This window comes from Dermacentor variabilis, chromosome 2, assembly GCF_050947875.1.
Source record: "Dermacentor variabilis isolate Ectoservices chromosome 2, ASM5094787v1, whole genome shotgun sequence".
Classification (NCBI taxonomy): Eukaryota; Metazoa; Arthropoda; class Arachnida; order Ixodida; family Ixodidae; genus Dermacentor; species Dermacentor variabilis.
Window position 1 is genome coordinate 171454249 of NC_134569.1, and position 19374 is coordinate 171473622.

At 47.2% G+C, this 19374-nt stretch overlaps 1 protein-coding gene across 2 annotated transcripts in view; it reads left to right on the forward strand.

The window, feature by feature from the left end:
* The window catches only part of LOC142572941 (transmembrane 9 superfamily member 2-like), a 115059-nt gene that overhangs the window by 39706 nt on the left and 55979 nt on the right, over positions 1 to 19374 (forward strand). For both annotated transcript variants that reach the window (XM_075682402.1, XM_075682401.1), the window contains exons 3-5: positions 9679 to 9746; positions 11207 to 11300; positions 13278 to 13405. In XM_075682402.1, the coding sequence (XP_075538517.1) occupies positions 9679 to 9746; positions 11207 to 11300; positions 13278 to 13405 (290 nt within the window). The remainder of the gene's footprint in view (positions 1 to 9678; positions 9747 to 11206; positions 11301 to 13277; positions 13406 to 19374) is intronic.

Consider the following 19374-nt stretch of genomic DNA (forward strand, 5'->3'; position numbering starts at 1 on the left):
GCATAAAACTCGATTTTCTAGTCGCTCGGACGTCGTTCTGGACTCCTCTTTCTCCCTGCACCTGGCACGGCACCAGCGATGCAACCTCTGTGGCCGGTCGGCCCCCCCCTACTTCACAACAGAGCCCATAGTCGTGCGCTCAAGCGACCCATCTCTTAGTGCTGGCGGTATAACATCTTGGGGCGCTGCGCTCTCCCCATTATGGGGGAGCAGGTTTTACATGTTGACGCAAAATATATAAAGTATATTGCCACGTTGTAGTGACGGTGAGCAATCATAGTAGCAGAAACGCCGGTCACTGAAGTAAATGTTTATTGGGCGAACCTGTGGCCAGCTAAACAAGTTATACTCGGAACAATGATAGCGGATAGTGGGCTCGCCGATCGTCGAAATCTTACTGCGGGTCAGGAGCCTCGGCCTTTATACTTTGACTCGTCGAAGGTTCCAGCGTAATCGCTGGTGCTCGTATACCTTTCAGAAAGCACAAACTATTCACGTCGCGTGTACAATCTGATTATACAAGGTTCGCAGAGAACATAGACATCAGATAGAATCAACGATAACATTCGAGTAAGTTCCAAATTGAACAGTTGCTGCTTTGAGCGATAACTTTAGGTTGTTAGCGGGTGAAATACGCGGTCCCCTGAAAAAGTATAAATAAGTACACATATAAATATATATATCAATATATATATATTGATATAGAAAGAAGAGAATTATGCGGTTTTACGTGCCAAAACCCTAATTTGGTTATGAGGCACGCCATAGTGGAGGATACCGGATTCATTTTGTCTACCTGGGGTTCTTTAACGTGCACCTAAATCTAAGTACACGGGTGTTTTTGCATTTCGCCCCCATCGATTTGCGGCTGTCGTGGCCGGGATTTGATCACGCGACCTCGTGCATAGCAGGGCAACACCAAAGCCACTAAGCAACCACGGCGGGTCATGTCAATATCAGCTGTACAAAATAGTAATTGAGAAAACACAGATATAGTTCATAATGAAAGTGCTAAGAGAGGGAAAAGAAAATAACAGGGAATGCTACGGCAATGACAAATGCCACTCAGAAATGTACTATATTGTGCGGTAATGTAACAAATGTAAACACACGCGCACTCGCACACACAACACACACGCGCACACACACGCACACACACACACACACACACACACACACACACACACACACACACACACACACACACACACACACACACACACACACACACACACACACACACACACACACACACACACACACACACACACACACACACACACACACACACACACACACACACAAACACGCGCGCGCGCGCGCGCGCGCACACACACACAGACACACGCACGCACACGCACACACACACACACACACAAACACACACACACACACACACACACACGACTGCCTTCGTGATGCATGACGAGAAACACCGCTTCGGGAATCACTATTAAAGGTGGGCCACAGTTTCTTTCAATGAGAATAACTTATTTTTGTGCTGGAGGTTTTCTGAATATTTCCTTGTTAAAACACCTTCATGTCTCCACTTGCTTGGCTAGTTAAGTGGTTTTGCTGTGATGTTTGAAATGTGTGTCTTTGTTAAATCGCCTTTGCTAATAATTCAGTTTCCACGTGCTTTGGCTAATTAGGCGGCCATATTTGCTGTGACATTGAAATGGGTTGTAGTGCGCTGGGTGTTGTCAGTGCATGTGGCGCAAACGCTGCGCATGCGATCGATGGGTCCTCGATCCGACCTTAACTGAAGCTCACTGCTACCAAGGGCCAGTACTCGGGACTAAAAACATATAGTATATTCGTTGGAGGTCACGCGGAAGCAAACTTAAACACCATCAGACTCACGCTAGCTCCAGTTTGCTGATGTTCACTCAGAGTCAGAGTCACTCTCACTCCGCCTGCAGCCTCATCTCGCTTAGACTCAGGTTCACATACTTGCACGGTATTCGACTTACTAAATCTGTAACTTACTCGAACTCAGCTCGGCTCACTCAAACGCAAACACGCACCTACTCGAAATGAGCTCGACTCACCTAGACTCGCTCACACCTACTCGAACTCGACATATATCTCTGAATCACTTCGACTAGCCCGGAGTCTGACTCACACCTACTCATTTTGGCTCACTCAGCCTCAAACCGACCCCCAGGTGGACTCAGCTCGACTGCTGAAATTAGCACTCCTTGCACTGATCCGGGCTCACCTTGACTCAAAGGTCACTCAGGAGCAATTTTGCCGGCATTTTTCTGCGACTGCCACATAAGTATTCTTACGGCCAGTCTCTGCTTTCTTTCTCTTTTTTCTTAAGTAACCTTATTAACTTTTCAAGTTAAGCGGTCGCATTTCTGGTGACATATGATACGGAGGTTCTGTTTGAACAGTATTTTTTTCGCACAAGCAATACGAATAGGCAGTGGGAAAGGTTTCTTCAACTGGGCTAATCGATACAAAGAATTAACGATTTGCTGAGCAACTTTGATCGCCAGAGGCCCTTTACTACGTACTGTAAACGTTGTACAGTGTCGATCGTTTTTTCCGCATGCATATCAGACCACGGCTGCCGCAACAGGGAATCGAATATGTAACTTTGTGACGGCCGTGGATTCACCGCCGATGGACAGCGCGGTCTAGCAGTGATATGTAGTTCGGGTGCGATATAGATGTTGCCGTTGCGTACTTTGTATGGGCCAGTAATGGTGCCCTTTTCACCGATCTTGCTTGTGGGCCACTGCACAGCTCCGGCTGAAGCGTTGTCATAAGTGTTACTACTGTACCAAGCAGCATTGCGAAATGGGTCTACCTTCCAGTTTACAAGCGAAACTATTTTTGCCTCTTTCCCGGGTTGGCTCTCTGAGTAAAGCGCATTTTATGGCTGTTCTATTAATTGTGATACACCTTTGATGCTTTAAACTCTTGCCTGAAGTTCGCGGCGTCTTACCGCAAATAGGTCTGGAAAGAGGAATAACGACTCAAATGAAACAGCTATACCGACAAGGGATTTCATGACGACGTCCGAGTTGGAAAGTGCGACGACAACCGCTACTGCTGACGCGATGTGTACTTCTGCTTGCGAAATACTTTAGTCAATGCATTATTATTGCAAGAATGTGCTTTCAGTGAGCGTTGTACATGACATGCGAACGTACACAACGGAATACGTGTTCATAAAGGCGATGTCGAAATCTGACGAAGTGCATTAAAGCAAAAGGCGGACCTCAGACTAAAGAAATGGAGCGGGAACATAGGTGGAAAGTTTTCATTCTTTTGGGGGTGGAGGGGGGCGGGGCTCTGGAGTCCGACGATTTTTCCGAACCCCATCTATCCATATTTTGGTTCATCTTTTCGCGCAGCTCTATGCGGTCACTGTGGCCCAGCTTTATGACAACCATGGTCGGAAAACAAACTCTATTTCGTGTTCTTGACGTTTGGGAGAGGACAAGTCTGGCTCTTCAGACTTGTCCTCTCTCCAGTGTGTTGTTATATGCTTTCCTTCTTTGAGTGCAGTCTTTCTTTATTCTGACAAAACCTGGTTGTCTGTCGCTGAAAATAAAAATAAAAAAGATACGGGGCTTCAGTGTGGTTTGTTGCCATCCTGTCTTGGACATTAATCTTTTTTTTGTGATGACTGTAGTGTGTTAGAAACCACTACGCACGTTTTGTTGGGATGTTCGGCTTGCGAAGACCAATGGCCTTGCTATTTCAATAGAATGGCTCCTACTTCCATAGAACCATTGGAGCTAGGAAGCATATTAGGTCTTATGCCTCCTTCTTAAAGCAACGTCAAGTTTTATTGCCTTAGCACTCACACACTTTCCGGGGGTTATCTTTGCATATAACCGCTTTCCATAACTGGAATTGTGGCAACCAGGTTCGAAACCAACCGACCAACTTCTGTCACTCAGTTGTGCAATGTATATATGGGTGCCACTAAAGTTTGTCCGACGGTTGGTTTCGAACCCTGTTCCTTCGGCACAGCAGCCTGATGCGCTACCCATGCGACCATGTACTACCCAGTGACCTAGGGAAACGGATACATACATACATACATACATACATACATACATACATACATACATACATACATACATACATACATACATACATACATACATACATACATACATACATACATACATACATACATACATACATACATACATACATACACACACACATACACACACATACATACATACATACATACATAGATAGATAGATAGATAGATAGATAGATAGATAGATAGATAGATAGATAGATAGATATAGATAGATAGATAGATAGATAGATAGATAGATAGATAGATAGATATAGATAGATAGATAGCCCCTGGAAAGTGCGGGAAGATAGAATGCTAATGCGGTAAAAAAAATGAAAGTCCACAATTCCTCGTTTGCTGAACCGGCACCAGAAATTGCGTTTGATCTGCTTGCGTACAAACTTCGCCGGTGTGTCGCTGGCGGGGCTTGGGAGAACCAGCGAGGCAAATTATTTTATTGCTTCACTCGGCGTTGCAGATAGAACAGCGAACCGTGTATTTAAACGCGTGATTTTCTCGGCAGACGCGTCGTCGTTTGCGCGGCATCATACCCTTAACACCTATTCCCACCCCAAGTCTCTCCTACCCAAATGTCACGCACGTTCTGCCGAGATTCGACTTTGCAGCCGCAGTCAAAGTGGTATCGTGCAACTGACTTCACTATACCGACGACAGGCTGGGTCAGTTGCTCGTGCTACTAATTATGCGCCTTACAAAGAGGCGCTTAAGTATAGTTGCACGTAATCACGGTTCCACCGGTAGTCGGTTCGCAATATGCACCATTCGGTGTTTGAACCCACCACCTCCCAGCTTCGAAGGAAAAAGCGTTCATCGCATCACACTACGGAGCTGGTGATCATTCCACAGTCTGCGGAGGTATACGTGTCTGTAGATGCGTCATGGCATCGCAAATAGCAACAACGCGCGCCACTAGTAGTGATCCCTGACCATGGCAGCACAACCGCCGAGCTGCACCTGTACAATCATTACAGTGATTGGTGAAGAAAGACGGCTGGACACAACGTGTTCTTGTTTCAAAGCGATTGTCACTTTATCGCGATTAGCATTATTAGGGTATTCCACGCACTTTGCCGAGGCTGTCCACCTGTGTTTCCGCCTGCGTGGCTGCCCGTCTCTCTACTGCTCTTCCGCCAACTTGGATCACTCGGTAGTCCATGCGTGCTCTAGCGGTTTACAGCATCGCGCTCCCGTGATCAGGGAATTAACGTCGTTCGAAAGCAATCGTTCGGGCAACTTGAGTCCAACTGGAAACTTGAAAGAACGCGAAAAGACGCGAGAGCAAGTGGATTACGTTATTGAACAGCTGATAAAACATCTGACGAATAAAAATTAAAAAGAAAACTGCACAGCATAGATTATGAAGTTTTACAAGTAGCGCAACCAAGCGTGTTTGCGTACCCAAAAGGCCTCAACCTGCTTGCGCTGTTGCATAAATTTTTGCGTTGTTTTCTAAGCAGAGTGGTTTGCTTGAAGCTTGCCTCACTTGTCTGAAGCTTCCCTCATTGCCTCCTCGCCTCGTATTAGCGCCTGATAGTTTTTGCTAACTGAATACCTTATGTAAGCCTTACTGTAGAAGGAGAACTCTGTAAAACTGGCGCCCTGGTACAGAACGGGTCAGAGCTATGCGATTGCTCTAAACTTCCCTTAATGAAGACTTATCACCACGCAGCGTTCTTGAAGGCGCACCCCTCCATTAGAACGAGAGGGAACAACTTTCCGAATCAGTCAGTTACGCCGATTCAAACAGTCAAGCGCGTTTTCTCCTAGTTTGTAGTGACTACGCTTGGCTGTCCGTGCGCCTGAAGAGTACTACATACGCGGGTCGCGCGCTTTATCTTGAAGGTAATCTGCGCCGGATTCAATCTTTGCAATCCGAGATGCCTGGTCCCTTCGTGTGTGCTGTGTTATGTTACCGCTTGTGCTCGTACGGTCGAATGCACGCTTCCTCCTCAGGGTCAGACGGGTGCGGGCGAAGTACCGATAAGCGGCGTGCCCACTGTTCGCTTCGTCGTTGGTGCTCATGCTGTGTCGATAGCCGGTGCACACTGCGACGTCCGCAGCCGCGATGGAAGCAAGCTCGATGCGTGTTTTCTCGTTTTACTTCTCGCCGTCGCCGTGACGTCCCGTATGAAGTCCAAAAGCGATATGAATGAGCGACCCATACATCTTGGATGCGAGAAAAAGGACGCAACAGTGAGCCAAGAAGGACGGCCGCTTGATGGGCATCATCCTCCCACGCGCTCAATATTTGGGTTAGCTGGAGGTCACGCCATCAAAAGCGCGCTTGGCGAGGAGAGCGCGCGTCTTCTCGTCTATCCCTGCCGTGGCTGCGAATGTCTGTGCGCGGCTGATGTTTACGCGGCCCGCGGGTCGTATCTAATTGTTGGTAATCATTGGTGGGTGCAACGATAAGGGGCGTTCAGGGATGACTGCTAACTTCATGCGCGCTGTCTTTCCGCGCCCTTAGTGTTGCAGATCGTGTAGTCTATGGGAGAGTGGAAATCGGAGTCATCGCTGACAGAGACCGTCTAAAAATAGGCGGACGATGATGAATTTAATTTGCGGAGTCACGGTGAGTCGGTGAGTGGCGGCTGTACGAATCGTTCGCCCCTGCTGCCGGCGTTCTTCTTAATGTCAGCGTTGTGACAGCGAGTGATCGTACAGGTTTACAACGTCCGTGCATGAGACTATGGTTGCTATTTTAATTAGTAAGTGAATGTTTACTGCAATTTATATGGTCGATATAACTAACGTATAGACTCGTGTAAGGGCCGCACTTTTTTATGTGGGACCGGGCAATTTGACCTAATTTATTCAGGTGCGTGTACGAAATCCGCCGCAAACCTCCGCGATCGCCTCCTCTCGCCATCTAGTAGCGACGCGCGAAAGTACGCTGCGCACGAAAATTCGCCGTTGAGCGTGATCGGAATCAGCGCACCGAACGCTATTGTTTCTCGGTTGGATTTAAAAAAAAAAGTACTGGCTGTCAAGTTGGGAGTGCGGACCTTACATGGGGTGCGGCCCTTACACGAATTTATAGGGTCAGAATTTTCCGTGGTGTAATTGTTTTATACTTCGGTATCACTAATACTGCTTTGTCTTTCCGGTGAAACGGCCGCCTCTTTTTTTTTCTTCTTTGAGCCCGAGTATAGGCGCTGCTGCGCATGACTGCCATTGAACCTGATTTTGAGGGAATCCGGCTTGGCCTCATTTCGGTCACTGAGTGAATTATATATATTTATGACCTCTGCCTGCAAGTGGCGATGTTTCCATCCCTAATAAATGCTGTAAATTATTAGAAGTTTTTTTTTTCAGGAGTCGTTAGCATTGCCTGCTGGAAAGAGAATACTATATAGTTCACCTGCATTTCACACGCCGTTGATAAAACACTTTACCGAAGGGGTCACTGAAGTCTGCAGATTTTTTTCGTTATCAAAGAAGCATGCAAAGCAATTTGAAGCGAGGTGAAGCGAGGTGAAAATACAGCAATGTATCCATTCTCTATACATAGGCTATTCACATCATTAGAAATGATTGTTAGTTGGCTACATCTTTTCTTGAAAAAAAAATATAATAGACTTTCTCCTGTGTGTATATTTCAATCTAATCTTTTATACATGGTGTTCACAGTGGAAATTAGAAAGAAATGTTGAAGTTAACAAAATATCTTTGAGGTAGCCGCCGCTGGTGATTCTTATGCGCTTGTCTCCTTATTGTGAAAATTTGTAAAAATATTGTGAAGTTTGCAGAAATAATGCAGAAGTATGAATTGAAAGTTGTGTATGCCCGCACCGACAATGATGCAAGAAGCTTTTAGGCGCAATAAGCCTAAGTGAAAAGGTAGAGACAACTCAAAAGGAATCTCAAATGATCTGGGTTACAAAACTCTGGTAATGACCCTTGTGAGGGGGGGTGCTAGGCTTCGGCATCGCCGGGGACGGGGGCTTCTGCCTTCCAGGGAAATTCTGAGTCGAAGGGCGGAGCCCCCCCCCCCCCCACCCCGCCCCCCCTTCCCCGTAGTCGGCGCCTATGTGCGGAAAGGTAAATTCGCAGTATTCCTACATGCCCGCAGGTTGGCTCATAACTCGAAAAATGTGACATCCCATTATGGTGTCAGAGTGATGTTCTCGGCAATGAATAAATTGGGTAGCATCTGTGCTAAAGTAAACAAAAAAAAAAGCAGAACGAGCGTCAAAAAAGAAGTTCCAGTGCAAGATTAAGCACAGAGACGCTTTTATTTCTCGCGTCACTAATGTGGTATGTCAGCTTCCCTTGTCGTGCGGGAATTCATACGTTGTAGGCAGACGGGTCGCTGCTACAATGCTAGGTCAAGACAGCACTAGAGAAAGGTAGAAAGCAAGGACGAGCATACGCAATTCGACGGCTCACTGTGCATCATGTGGATCTGCACGAATATACTACAGGATTACTGCGCCAGAAAAGCATAAAAACGAAGAGAAAGGAATTATACTCGAAGCCTGCGTTATGATGAAAGGGAAACAGGTTTGCGTCAGTTAACCATTTCTGCGACCCTCAGTGATAAAGAAACTTCGTATGCGCCAGGTCATGTAGGGAGGCCGCAAGTTCTATTCCGATAGCAAATATGCGGATACTCCAGGTGCTTTTCCGCCGTCGCCGTGATGTTCTGTTTAGTCCAAGCGAGATAACATCGTCGATGCGCGCCATATGCAGTTTGTGCGACGGCAAGTGTGCGAGAGTGAGCGGAGAATGGTGGCTCGATCTCGCGCGCAAGGCAGCGGGGCAGGGGGGGGATGTGAAAGCGATCAGTGATGGTGACAGAGTCTAGGTGGGCCGAGGGCTGGCAGATTCGTGTGCGCTGTGTTTTCGCCGTTTAGTTTGTACTGAAGCGAAAGGCAGTATGAAGGTCACTGCGCTCGCTGCTGCTGCCACGCTTCCTCACGCCAGCGTTTCGATAGCGAGTGTCCGCGGTCATCGAGTGAGATGTGGTCATGTTTGCCTGTGCGTGCGTGACACAATGTTTGTTAATTTAATTAATAAGCCAATGTTTACAAGTTTATACAGCTGATAAAACGATTATCCTTACTTAGCAGAGGTGTCAAATAATTTGCTATGGCAATGGATGCTTCGCCTTTCGGGCGGTACTACCACTTTTTTCAGTCACGCTTATAAAACAAAGAACAAAGAAAGAAAGACGAAAAATAAATCGAAAGCAAGCATAATCACAGGAAGATTCGTATTGTAGTGACGTACCATGTGACAACTCACGCGAGTTCACTACGGAGGGTAGACTAGAGTCTCCACATGATGTGTGTTTACGGAGTGACATTTGATAAGCATCAGCTTTTGGGTGGCTGTCGATCGTGCTCTTCCCTTCTGCTTTTGTGCTTGTTCTGACCTTCCATTCGCATACGCGCATTGTAAGGTTCAGGCTGTGCTGTGTGGGCCCAGTTGTGAGCTTGCGCCCGTCCTGTTTTCCTTGTCGTGTCTAGCGCCGCCGTACTCATAATGAATGCTTATCAACCAGCCCGGTTGTCTGTTCTAATGCCAAAAGATGCCGAATCATTCCCGTGGATGTACGACGAGGAATACTCAGGTTGTTTTAATTTTTCTCCTGACACAGTCGAACGTCAGCTTGTACGTCAACCGGCTGACATCGGACGAGTCGGTGCTGCCGTACGAGTACCACCAGTAAGTGTTCCACCAGAGATAAGTGCCTGCTGATACTTGCTGCGTAGTTTTTTTTCTTGGTTAGTTGGTTTCAGTGGCGTAGCCAGAACTTTTTTCGGAAAATGTGTGGGGGCACCCACTAGACCAGGGAGGGGGACTGGAAAGGCCGCATACTGAAACATCAATTTCGGGGGGCTTGAGCCCGCTGTGCCCCACCCCCTGGCTACGCCATTGCTTGCTTTGCCTGTAAACTGGCTAATTGTGCTTTTTAGAGCGCAGCTCTTAGACGCCCGTTCCTGACGGCGATAGCGAAGGGAGCGCGAGGAGGAACGCGGAGGAGGAGGAAATGAGCGCGGAGCGCAGCAGAGGATGAAAGACGGCGATAACGAGGAAAGCGCGAGAAGGAAAGCGGAGACGGAAGGTACAGCGGAAGCATGAGGAGAAAAGCGAGGGAGGAAAGTATGGCGAAAGGGTGAGGAGAACGCAGTGCCAGGCGGCACGTGCTCCACGCCAATGACGTCATTACTAAGTCATGCGGCGAATGCGTCCACCGATACAAAGCGCTGGCGTGGGCTTCGGACCCACTACGCATGCGCTAATCGCCTACACTGCCGCCGCAGCTAGAGAATGCGCTCCGTGCAAGCCACGCTTTCCCATGTTCACGCTTTCTTTCTGAACAATGAGCGATGCACCCGATGGAAGAGCTTCGTCTGCTGCTGCTTCCAAATGAGTTGCTGAACAGAGGCTCAGAGCCACCGCTGAGTGGACCCTGCCGTTAAAATTCAAATTATTTGCGACAATATATCGCGAATTCAAAACACCTAAACAGCTGCTCTCAACTTTCGGATTCGGGAGTATCGTAATCGTGGGTCAATTTTTTTTTTGTTCGCATGCTTTTGTCTCCGAATCAACTTTGACGCCCCGGGATTCTTTAACGTGCGGATCTCAATCAGAATGTGGCCGCCGTGACAGGGAGTCACACCCTCGATTTTATTCTTAGCACGAAAGCGCCATAGCTTCTGAATCACGCCGGCTGGTTCCAATACACCTTTTGATGCATTAGATACATTTTGATGAAGCGCTGCTTCATGAAAATCCGAACAGGTCGGAGAGCCGCCACTTTATGATGTTCAGGATGTTTAGACCTAGAAACAACTGCTGTCCAGCTCCGTACGCTATATCTAGTTAGGGCCCGTGTACTCGATCTTGTGTGATACCTCCACTTTTAGGTGACGCAATTTCTAGCGAGATGTTTAGCTGGAGTTAAGAGCATCCCGTCAGTGCACTCGACAACTATGAGATCTGAAAACAACGCTGGAAGAAAAAGGCGTTGGTGGCGTGCCACTTCTTTTGTTATGTCCATCTCCGCTGGCTCAGCCAATTAAGGTGCTCTGACAACCATAGTCCCGAAAGCAATAGAATGAGAAGACTGCCTCTGCAGTGAAAGCGACCTGTCTGCCCTCTTGCGTTTCTTTCTGCAGCTTCGACTTCTGCAAGACCAAGGAGCCAGTGTCACCGGTCGAGAACCTTGGACAGGTTGTCTTTGGTGAACGCATTCGCTTGTCACCTTACAAGGTAAGGTTGCGGGTTGCACAGCTTAGTGCCGGTTACGTTTTTCCGTCTACCCATTCCTTTGATCAATATATGCACATTACGTAACAAGCGTGAACCACACATATATATACATAATTACGAATCCACGTATCCTACGTGTGAATTAAGTTCCTCGACGTTTCAACTAAAACAAAATTCCGAGTACGCATAGTTATACGTGCTGGGAAATATACAGAAAAGGGTCCTAAAAGCGAAGAATGCACCGGGACACTAAATTGTCGTGCGATGGCTGTCCTTCCTTTCCGGCTCATCTATAGCACGAAGCTGTTGCACCTTGAATACTTTCTTATATAGAAGTACTTTCACGCTCAGGCGTTGATAATAAAGATAAAAAGGAAACGGTGAGGATTAGAGTGAAATCACCAGGAGATTATCTGGAGTGGTTTTAGATCTGTGGGCCTTCAGAAAAATCAGTCTGGGTCGCCCTAAAAAAGACTGTCGGCGTTTTTCCAATAAATCTATAAAAGATTATCTGCAGCCATCCATTCAATTTGTGATAGTACATTTCTTGACCGCCAGTGTGTATAAAAATGAATATAGTGGGGTGATTTCGTGCCAACTTGTTTGTGCAGCCTAAATATTTTGTGTCCTTAGACCTTAATGCATTCAACTTATTTAGAACTGTATGGAACCGACAAGTGACGAGTAAAGGAACGTCAACCATTTTTGTCTGCACTGTACAAATTTCACACATCCAGAAGTGTATACAGTGCACAATGTATAGGTTCTACAGTACTGTAGCGAAGTAGACTGGCGTGTGGTTTTAGAGGCGTCAACGACGCCTCACTCAAGGGGAGAGTTCGCGTTCTTAGGCTACAACGAACTATTCGTCAGTGGACATTGCCACGGTTTGCTACCATGTGGTCATTTGAACCGTGCTATGATGTAGAAGAGAAATAGTCTGCATGAAAACGTATTTGTCCATCTAGACTTATATAGACACGCTATAGGCTGTGCAGACTCGGTTTATAAGGGCAGGCTGGGGAATCGCGCAGCGACGCGCACCGAGAGAGGTCAGCGTGAACGCGCTCTCAGGTTTGCGCGAATATTGCAAATTTCGAATACGAGTAGTCTGATGCTGGATTCGAACTCGATGTCACTACTCGGAATTGTCGTGTTTTTGTTTAAATTATGACATGTATAACAAAAATTATTGGAGTCACGAAAGAGAGAGAGAGAGAGAGAGAGAGACGTTGTTATTACTGTTTCTGATGGTTCGTCTGCATCGATAGCGGCGATTGTAGTGCAGACGCACCGAGATTTTGGGGTAACCTATGCTCAATAATTTCCTGTTATTTAGAAGTACTGCCTGCATAAATACAAATGTATTACACTGCCGGCCAAATTGGTTCAAGCAGGACGAGCTACACAAATGACAAAATATCGGTTTTATAGAGAAAGCGGTGTAGTGTGAGAAAAAAGAGTAAACAAGTTATCAGCATCTATTTATGCAGTGCGTTATAATGTTCCGGGTAAGGCAGGCGCGCCGCAGGTATGTGTGCGAAACTGTTCTCTCGATTTAAACGAAACAATTTATCATTTGGCTGGTGCCACCGAGGCGGCGGCCCTTTAACACCGCGTGTACGGCGCTGCGGTATCACAATTCCCACAGAACGCACTGCACATGCGTATGGAGACGTGCTGTCCCTCGCTTCATTATACTCTCATTTTCGTATTCCATCGGAGGACTGAAAGCAGTTGGTCCTTCACATGCTCCTCAAATGACTGAATGTCCAGTTGCGATAGGACATAAACCTCGTTTCTTTTTCAACCAGACGAACAGTATGTTTCAGTTTGCGGAGGTCGCTCTTCTCGAATATTCGCATTCGATTATGAAATTCTCCTGTTCGAACACCTAACCTAGCGCGTACACACTGCACAGCGATTCGCGTTGTCGCGCGGCGTGCTCGCCTTAGTCGCCTCAATCTGAACGCGCAGATCCGCTTCTTGGAGAACGCCACGTGCGTGCCGCTGTGCAACAGGACGTACAGCTCCGAGGACCCCGCCTCCGTGAAGAGGCTCGAGAAGCTCAAGAAGGGCATGCTCAGGCAGTACATGCACCACTGGTGAGCAGCACGAAGTATCTTTCTTTGTTACCGAGTATCATTCCCGAGCTTATATGCACCACTGGTGAGCAGCACGAAGTATCTTTCTTTGTTCCCGAGTATCATTCCCGAGCTTATATGCACCACTGGTGAGCAGCACGAAGTATCTTTCTTTGTTCCCGAGTATCATTCCCGAGCTTATATGCACCACTGGTGAGCAGCACGAAGTATCTTTCTTTGTTCCCGAGTATCATTCCCGAGCTTATATGCACCACTGGTGAGCAGCACGAAGTATCTTTCTTTGTTCCCGAGTATCATTCCCGAGCTTATATGCACCACTGGTGAGCAGCACGAAGTATCTTTCTTTGTTCCCGAGTATCATTCCCGAGCTTATATGCACCACTGGTGAGCAGCACGAAGTATCTTTCTTTGTTCCCGAGTATCATTCCCGAGCTTATATTCACCACTGGTAAGCAGCACGAAGTATCTTTCTTCGTTTCCGACTATCGTTCCCGAGGTTCATAGGAATTCTGAGACTGGCACCTGATAGCTTCGACGCATCCGTTCCTAAGATGTGCGATAAGATTCATTGGTGTTCCAGTTAAACTTATGCTGCGTCATTTAAAAAGGCGTTTTGTGAAAACAGTGACCAAAACAGTTTCCCCGCAGGTTTAATCATGTTTTTTTTTCAGAACTAGTGCTAATTTTAATATTTCTTCCACCTGGACAGGCTTTGAGAAATCACCGATTTCATTTATCAATTGCAGCAGGCGCCCGAAATTTATTAGGTGAAATGCTAATAATTCAAATTTTGCTGCACAGAAGTCTTATATGCAAATAAGGCCCGCCTAATCGGGCAATGTGCCTCACACAGTGGAAGTATGCTATCTGTAGCAAATTATAAAAAAAATTTCGTTAGGAATGATAAACACTTGTTATACTACTGAATGCGCCTACTACAAACTATACCGGATGTTTCTTCTCTTTTTTTACTTGTTTTTTCCAAAATCGTGCGGGAAGTCTAGCGTGATTCGGGCTGTTCAGGCCAATTACTCGATGAGGCGGGCACCGCTATTCTACCAAAAAGGAATGTTCACTTGGATAATTCATAGCCATTCTAATTCGTCAGTTTATTGCGCTTGGCACCGTTACATAATTAAGCCAAGCCGTAGTGAAGTCACAGCTGCTTGGAAAAGATAATAAGTCTAGCAATACTTCTGAAATATCTGCTCTTTAAATCTGCTAAACAACGCGTTGGTGCATTGTCTTTCCACTTAAGATAATCCCGAACTGCAACATGCACGCATTTTTTTCGAAAGTTACAACGCCTATGTATTTCAGAGCACATTTTTGGCACCGATATCTCGAACGTGGCGCTAGCCTTAGGCCTGATTCGCACAGCCCTCATCTGCCGCATCCTGTCACCGTGACGTCACCGGTTTCCTTCGGGGGGAAATGTTTTCTTGCACGTTTCTCTACAAAAGTGGGGCGCCTGCGACGTTGGCCATGTCGCCGGGTCCCATATGTTTTTCGGGAGGCAGGAGAGGAAGCGGTCTCTCTTGGCGAATGCCGGTGACGTGACGGTGACGAAGATGACGGCGATGCGAATCAGGCTTCACAATTTCTGCAAAGCACTATACTGCGTGGCCCTAATTTCACAATTGCAACATGTGCTCTAAATAGTTAATAATTAGAAAGTTTTTGGCGAATGGCGAATGTTTTATTTACTCCACATTAAACAGAAATAATTCCAGATGGGAGTAAACGCCTTGTTGCCTAGCGCATTCCCTAATGAGAGTATAATATATTTCATTCATATGGAGTTTTAGTTGACTCCAAACTCAGAAGAGTTATTTTGTTCAGATAGTAGCAAATAATACTTATTTCTTGCAGGACTTTTTAGATGTTCTAAGGGTAGTGAACATTACTTAATTTCCGGAAGCGGTTTTTTAAGTATCCTACTTGGTGTGAATATGACTTCATTTTTTGAGGGGGTTTTTAAGTGTTCGGACAGGAGTGAATATTACTTCGTTACTTACAAGGGTTTAGGGGTTTCATATGGAGCAAATATTACTTCATTTCTGGAAAGAGTTCCTGAGCTGTTTTATACTTTTTTTTCCTGCAATGAAATGAAAGCGCAGGTTTCGTGCCGTGGGTTGAGGACACTTATTATTTACAGATGAAGTACTGCAGTCACAATGTTCTGTGATGGCAACAATATTTACCGTAAATTATGTTTGTCTGCCATCTTTTAGTTACATTTTCTTCAATATTGAATTGATTTATAATACTACACTGGGGATTAATATAGAATTGAAGCATAGCAAACGCATTTATCCATCTATCTAGTTAACCCCGCTTTCTCGGACAGACAACTTTGTTGAGTAACATAAATCGGAACGCGAACTCAGCACAAACGTGAAGGCGCCTGAATTTGCGCCTTTACGTTTTGATATAGTTCAAGTTTGCACGACGAACTTGTTCTCGACATCATTAGCGAATGGAAACCTTGACAGCAGTAAATTCTCGCTAATGTATTTCTTGTTAGTATTTCAACTTAATTTCTGATTTTATGAAGAAAATAAAACTGGCAGTTTGAATAGCTGTGTGATGCGTATTTTATTATCTCTCTAGGGGCAACACAACATCGCACAGGAGAAAGAACATAGAGGCAAACACAGCATTCGAGAAAAATTACGCCCAGTAAGAGCATGTTATTGGTAATGATACATATCATTTAGCAATAATATAAAGTATATTGCCACGAAAAGACAATTGAAGATGCACCCGGCATCGACGAGACAGACAGTCGTACAAGATGGCGTATAAAAACTCAAGCCGGCGTTCTCAGCCTCTACGTCTTCTTCAGCGCCCACCTCTTGCCGAGCGCGCGTTCCAGTCACTTATTTCTCAGCGCTGGCTCGTGACACCTAGTGGCATTATTCCCTCGCCAAAACAAAAGCATCGACCCGATGCTTACTAAAAAAAAGTGGAAGTGTGGAAGTCGTATGACATCGGGTTGGCGCCGCCTTAACGCGCGAAATACGGTTTGAGGCGAATAACATGCGCTATCTCTGAGTGGTGCTGTCGACGCCGAGGCGACGCGGCACCGTCGGGAAACACCTCATAGTCCACATTACTAACGCGGCGTATCACTTTGTAGGGTGCAAAGTATCTGCCAAGCAGCTTCTCAGACAACCTATGGCGACGGATTGGAGTCCACACCCAGACTTGGTCACCTGGCTGGTACTCGACTTGCCGATGTCGAATGTTGTAGCGTCGTGCGCCTGTACTCTGCTGCTTCGTGATGTATATGCGCGTGAGTTGACGAGCTTCCTCTGCGTGTTGAGTAAGTTGCTCGGCGTCGGAAGTAAGTGATGCGTCGGTGTCATGCGGAAGCATTGCGTCTAGCGTGTTCTGGACCGCGCGCCCGTAGACAAGACGAAACGTTGTGAATCTTGTTGTTTCCTGAATGGCGGTGTTGTACGCGAATGTAATGTACGACAGGACTTGATCCCATGTCTTATGCTGGACGTCTACGTACATAGACAGGATGTCAGCAATGGTTTTGTTCAGCCGTTCCGTCAGTCCGTTCGTCTGCGGATGATAGGCAGTGGCCTTGCGATGCTGCCTGCAACTCAGCTCGAATATGCCCTCTATCAGTTGGGCTGTAAAGGCAGTGCCTCTGTCGGTGATGACATGTGATGGGGCACCATGTCTGAGGACTATGTGATCAATAAAGAACTGGGCAACTTCGTAGGCCGTGGCACGTTGTACAGCTTTCGTCTCGGCGTAGCGTGTTGGATAGTCTGTGGCGACTATAATACGCTTGTTTTCGCTGGCTGACAAAGGAAAGGGTCCCAGAAGATCCATGCCGATTTGATCAAACGGCGCGCTAGGTGGTGCGATGGGTTGGAGTAACCCCCCGGGCTTCAAAGATGCTGATTTCCTGCGTTGACGCTCACGGCAGCTTTGCACGTAACGCTTCACCGTGGTAGAAAGTCTGGGCCAATAGTACGTTTGGCGTACTCTTGCAAGAGTACGTGAAAATCCCAAGTGTCCAGACGTGGGCTCATCATGGCAGGCTAGGAGAATGTCATCACGGAGGGAGGCAGGTACGGCCAACAGATACTCTTTGTAGCTGGCACTCGAGTTTTTCTTGTAGAGGACACCCTTTCGTAGGCAGAAGGTCGAGAGACTGCGAGAAATGCGTCGTGGGATTGTTGTAACATTCTTGCCTTCTAGGTGATCGATGAGAGGGCGTATTTCGGCGTTCTCGCGCTGCCGCATGATCAGGTCAGATGCGGTGAGCGCCCCAAAAAATGCGCCGTCTTCGTCCATGTCCTTATCGCAAGTTCCGACGGGAGCGCGCGACAACGTGTCCGCATCTTCGTGTTTGCGGCCCGATTTGTAGACGATGGTAACATCGAACTCCTGCAGACGGAGACTCCATCGAGCAAGTCACCCGGACGGGTCTCGTAAGTTGGCTAACCAACACAAGGAATGGTGGTCTGTCACCACCTTGAAAGGGTGACCGTAGAGATAAGGTCGAAATTTCATGATGGCCCACACAACTGCTAGACACTCTTTCTCGGAGGTTATTGAGTAGTTGATTTCGGTGCGTGAAAGGGTGCGACTGGCATAAGCGATCACTCGCTCGACGCCTTCCTGGTGTTGAACGAGTACAGCGCCAAGACCGATGTTGCTTGTGTCGGTATGCACCTCGGTGTGAGCGTCCTCGTCAAAGTGAGCGAGGGCGGTGATTCCTGCAGGCGCTGCCGTAACTCGGTGAAAGCTGCGTCCGGCTCATCCGTCCAAACGAAGGGTGTGTCTTCTCGCGTGAGGCGTATGAGTGGTTCGGCGATCCGGGAGAAATTAGCGATGAAGCGACGATAGTACGCACACATACCGAGAAAGCGGCGTACTGCTTTCTGGTCACGAGTAGCCGGAAAAGCAGCAACAGCAGATGTTTTCTCTGGGTCAGACTGGACGCCGTCGGCGTTCACGACATGACCGAGAAACTTCAACTCTTCGTAACCGAACTGACACTTTTCTGGCTTTATAGCGGAGCGCATCAAGCACCGCCTCTAAACGCTTCAGATGTTCTTCGAAGGTCGCCGCAAACACGACGACGTCATCTAAGTATACTAAAAAACTGTGACACTTCAGACCCGTCAGAACAGTGTCCATCATTCTCTGGAATGGGGCCGGTACAGAACACAGGCCGAATGGAAGTACTTTAAATTCATACAGTCCATCCGGGGTAACAAGGTTAGTTTTTTTTCGCGATCTCGTTCGTCAACTTCGATTTGCCAATATGCACTCTTCAAATATATGGATGAAAAATACCTGGTTCGCCGCAGTCGATCTAACGAATCATCGATCCGCGGAAGCGGATAAACCTATTTTTTTGTGACGTTATTCAACTTTTTATAGTCAACACAGAACCGAAGCGTTCCGTCTTTCTTATTAACGAGGACCACCGGCGACCACCAAGGGCCTTGGGATGGTTGTGCGACGTCAGCGTCAAGCATTTCTTTCACTTGTGCATTAGTCACGTCGCGCTCTCTCGCCGATACGCGATAAGGCAGTTGTCGTATGGGACGAGAATCGTCATACGTGATTATTCGGTGTCTCGCGATGGGCGTCTGGCGTACCTTAGAAGAAGATGCGAAGCACTCCTTGAACCGAAGTAGCAACTCGCGCAGCTCTTTTTGCTTTAGGATAGGATAGGGATAAGATTAATAAAGTGCTGGCAAACGACGGTTTAACGCGTTGTTTGCCCTACTCTGCACTAGTCCAGTTGGGCCCTTTTGTAGTGGGTCATGGGCCTGTGCTTCTCGAGTGCACCCCGGGCCTGCTGGACGGCCCATAGTTGTATGTCCTTGTCTGCAGACTGCAGTGCACCTTGAAGCTCGGGCGGGTAAGTCCTGGAGGTAGCTGCCGTCGGGAACCTGGCACAGTCCCACATGATGTGCCATTGGTCCGCC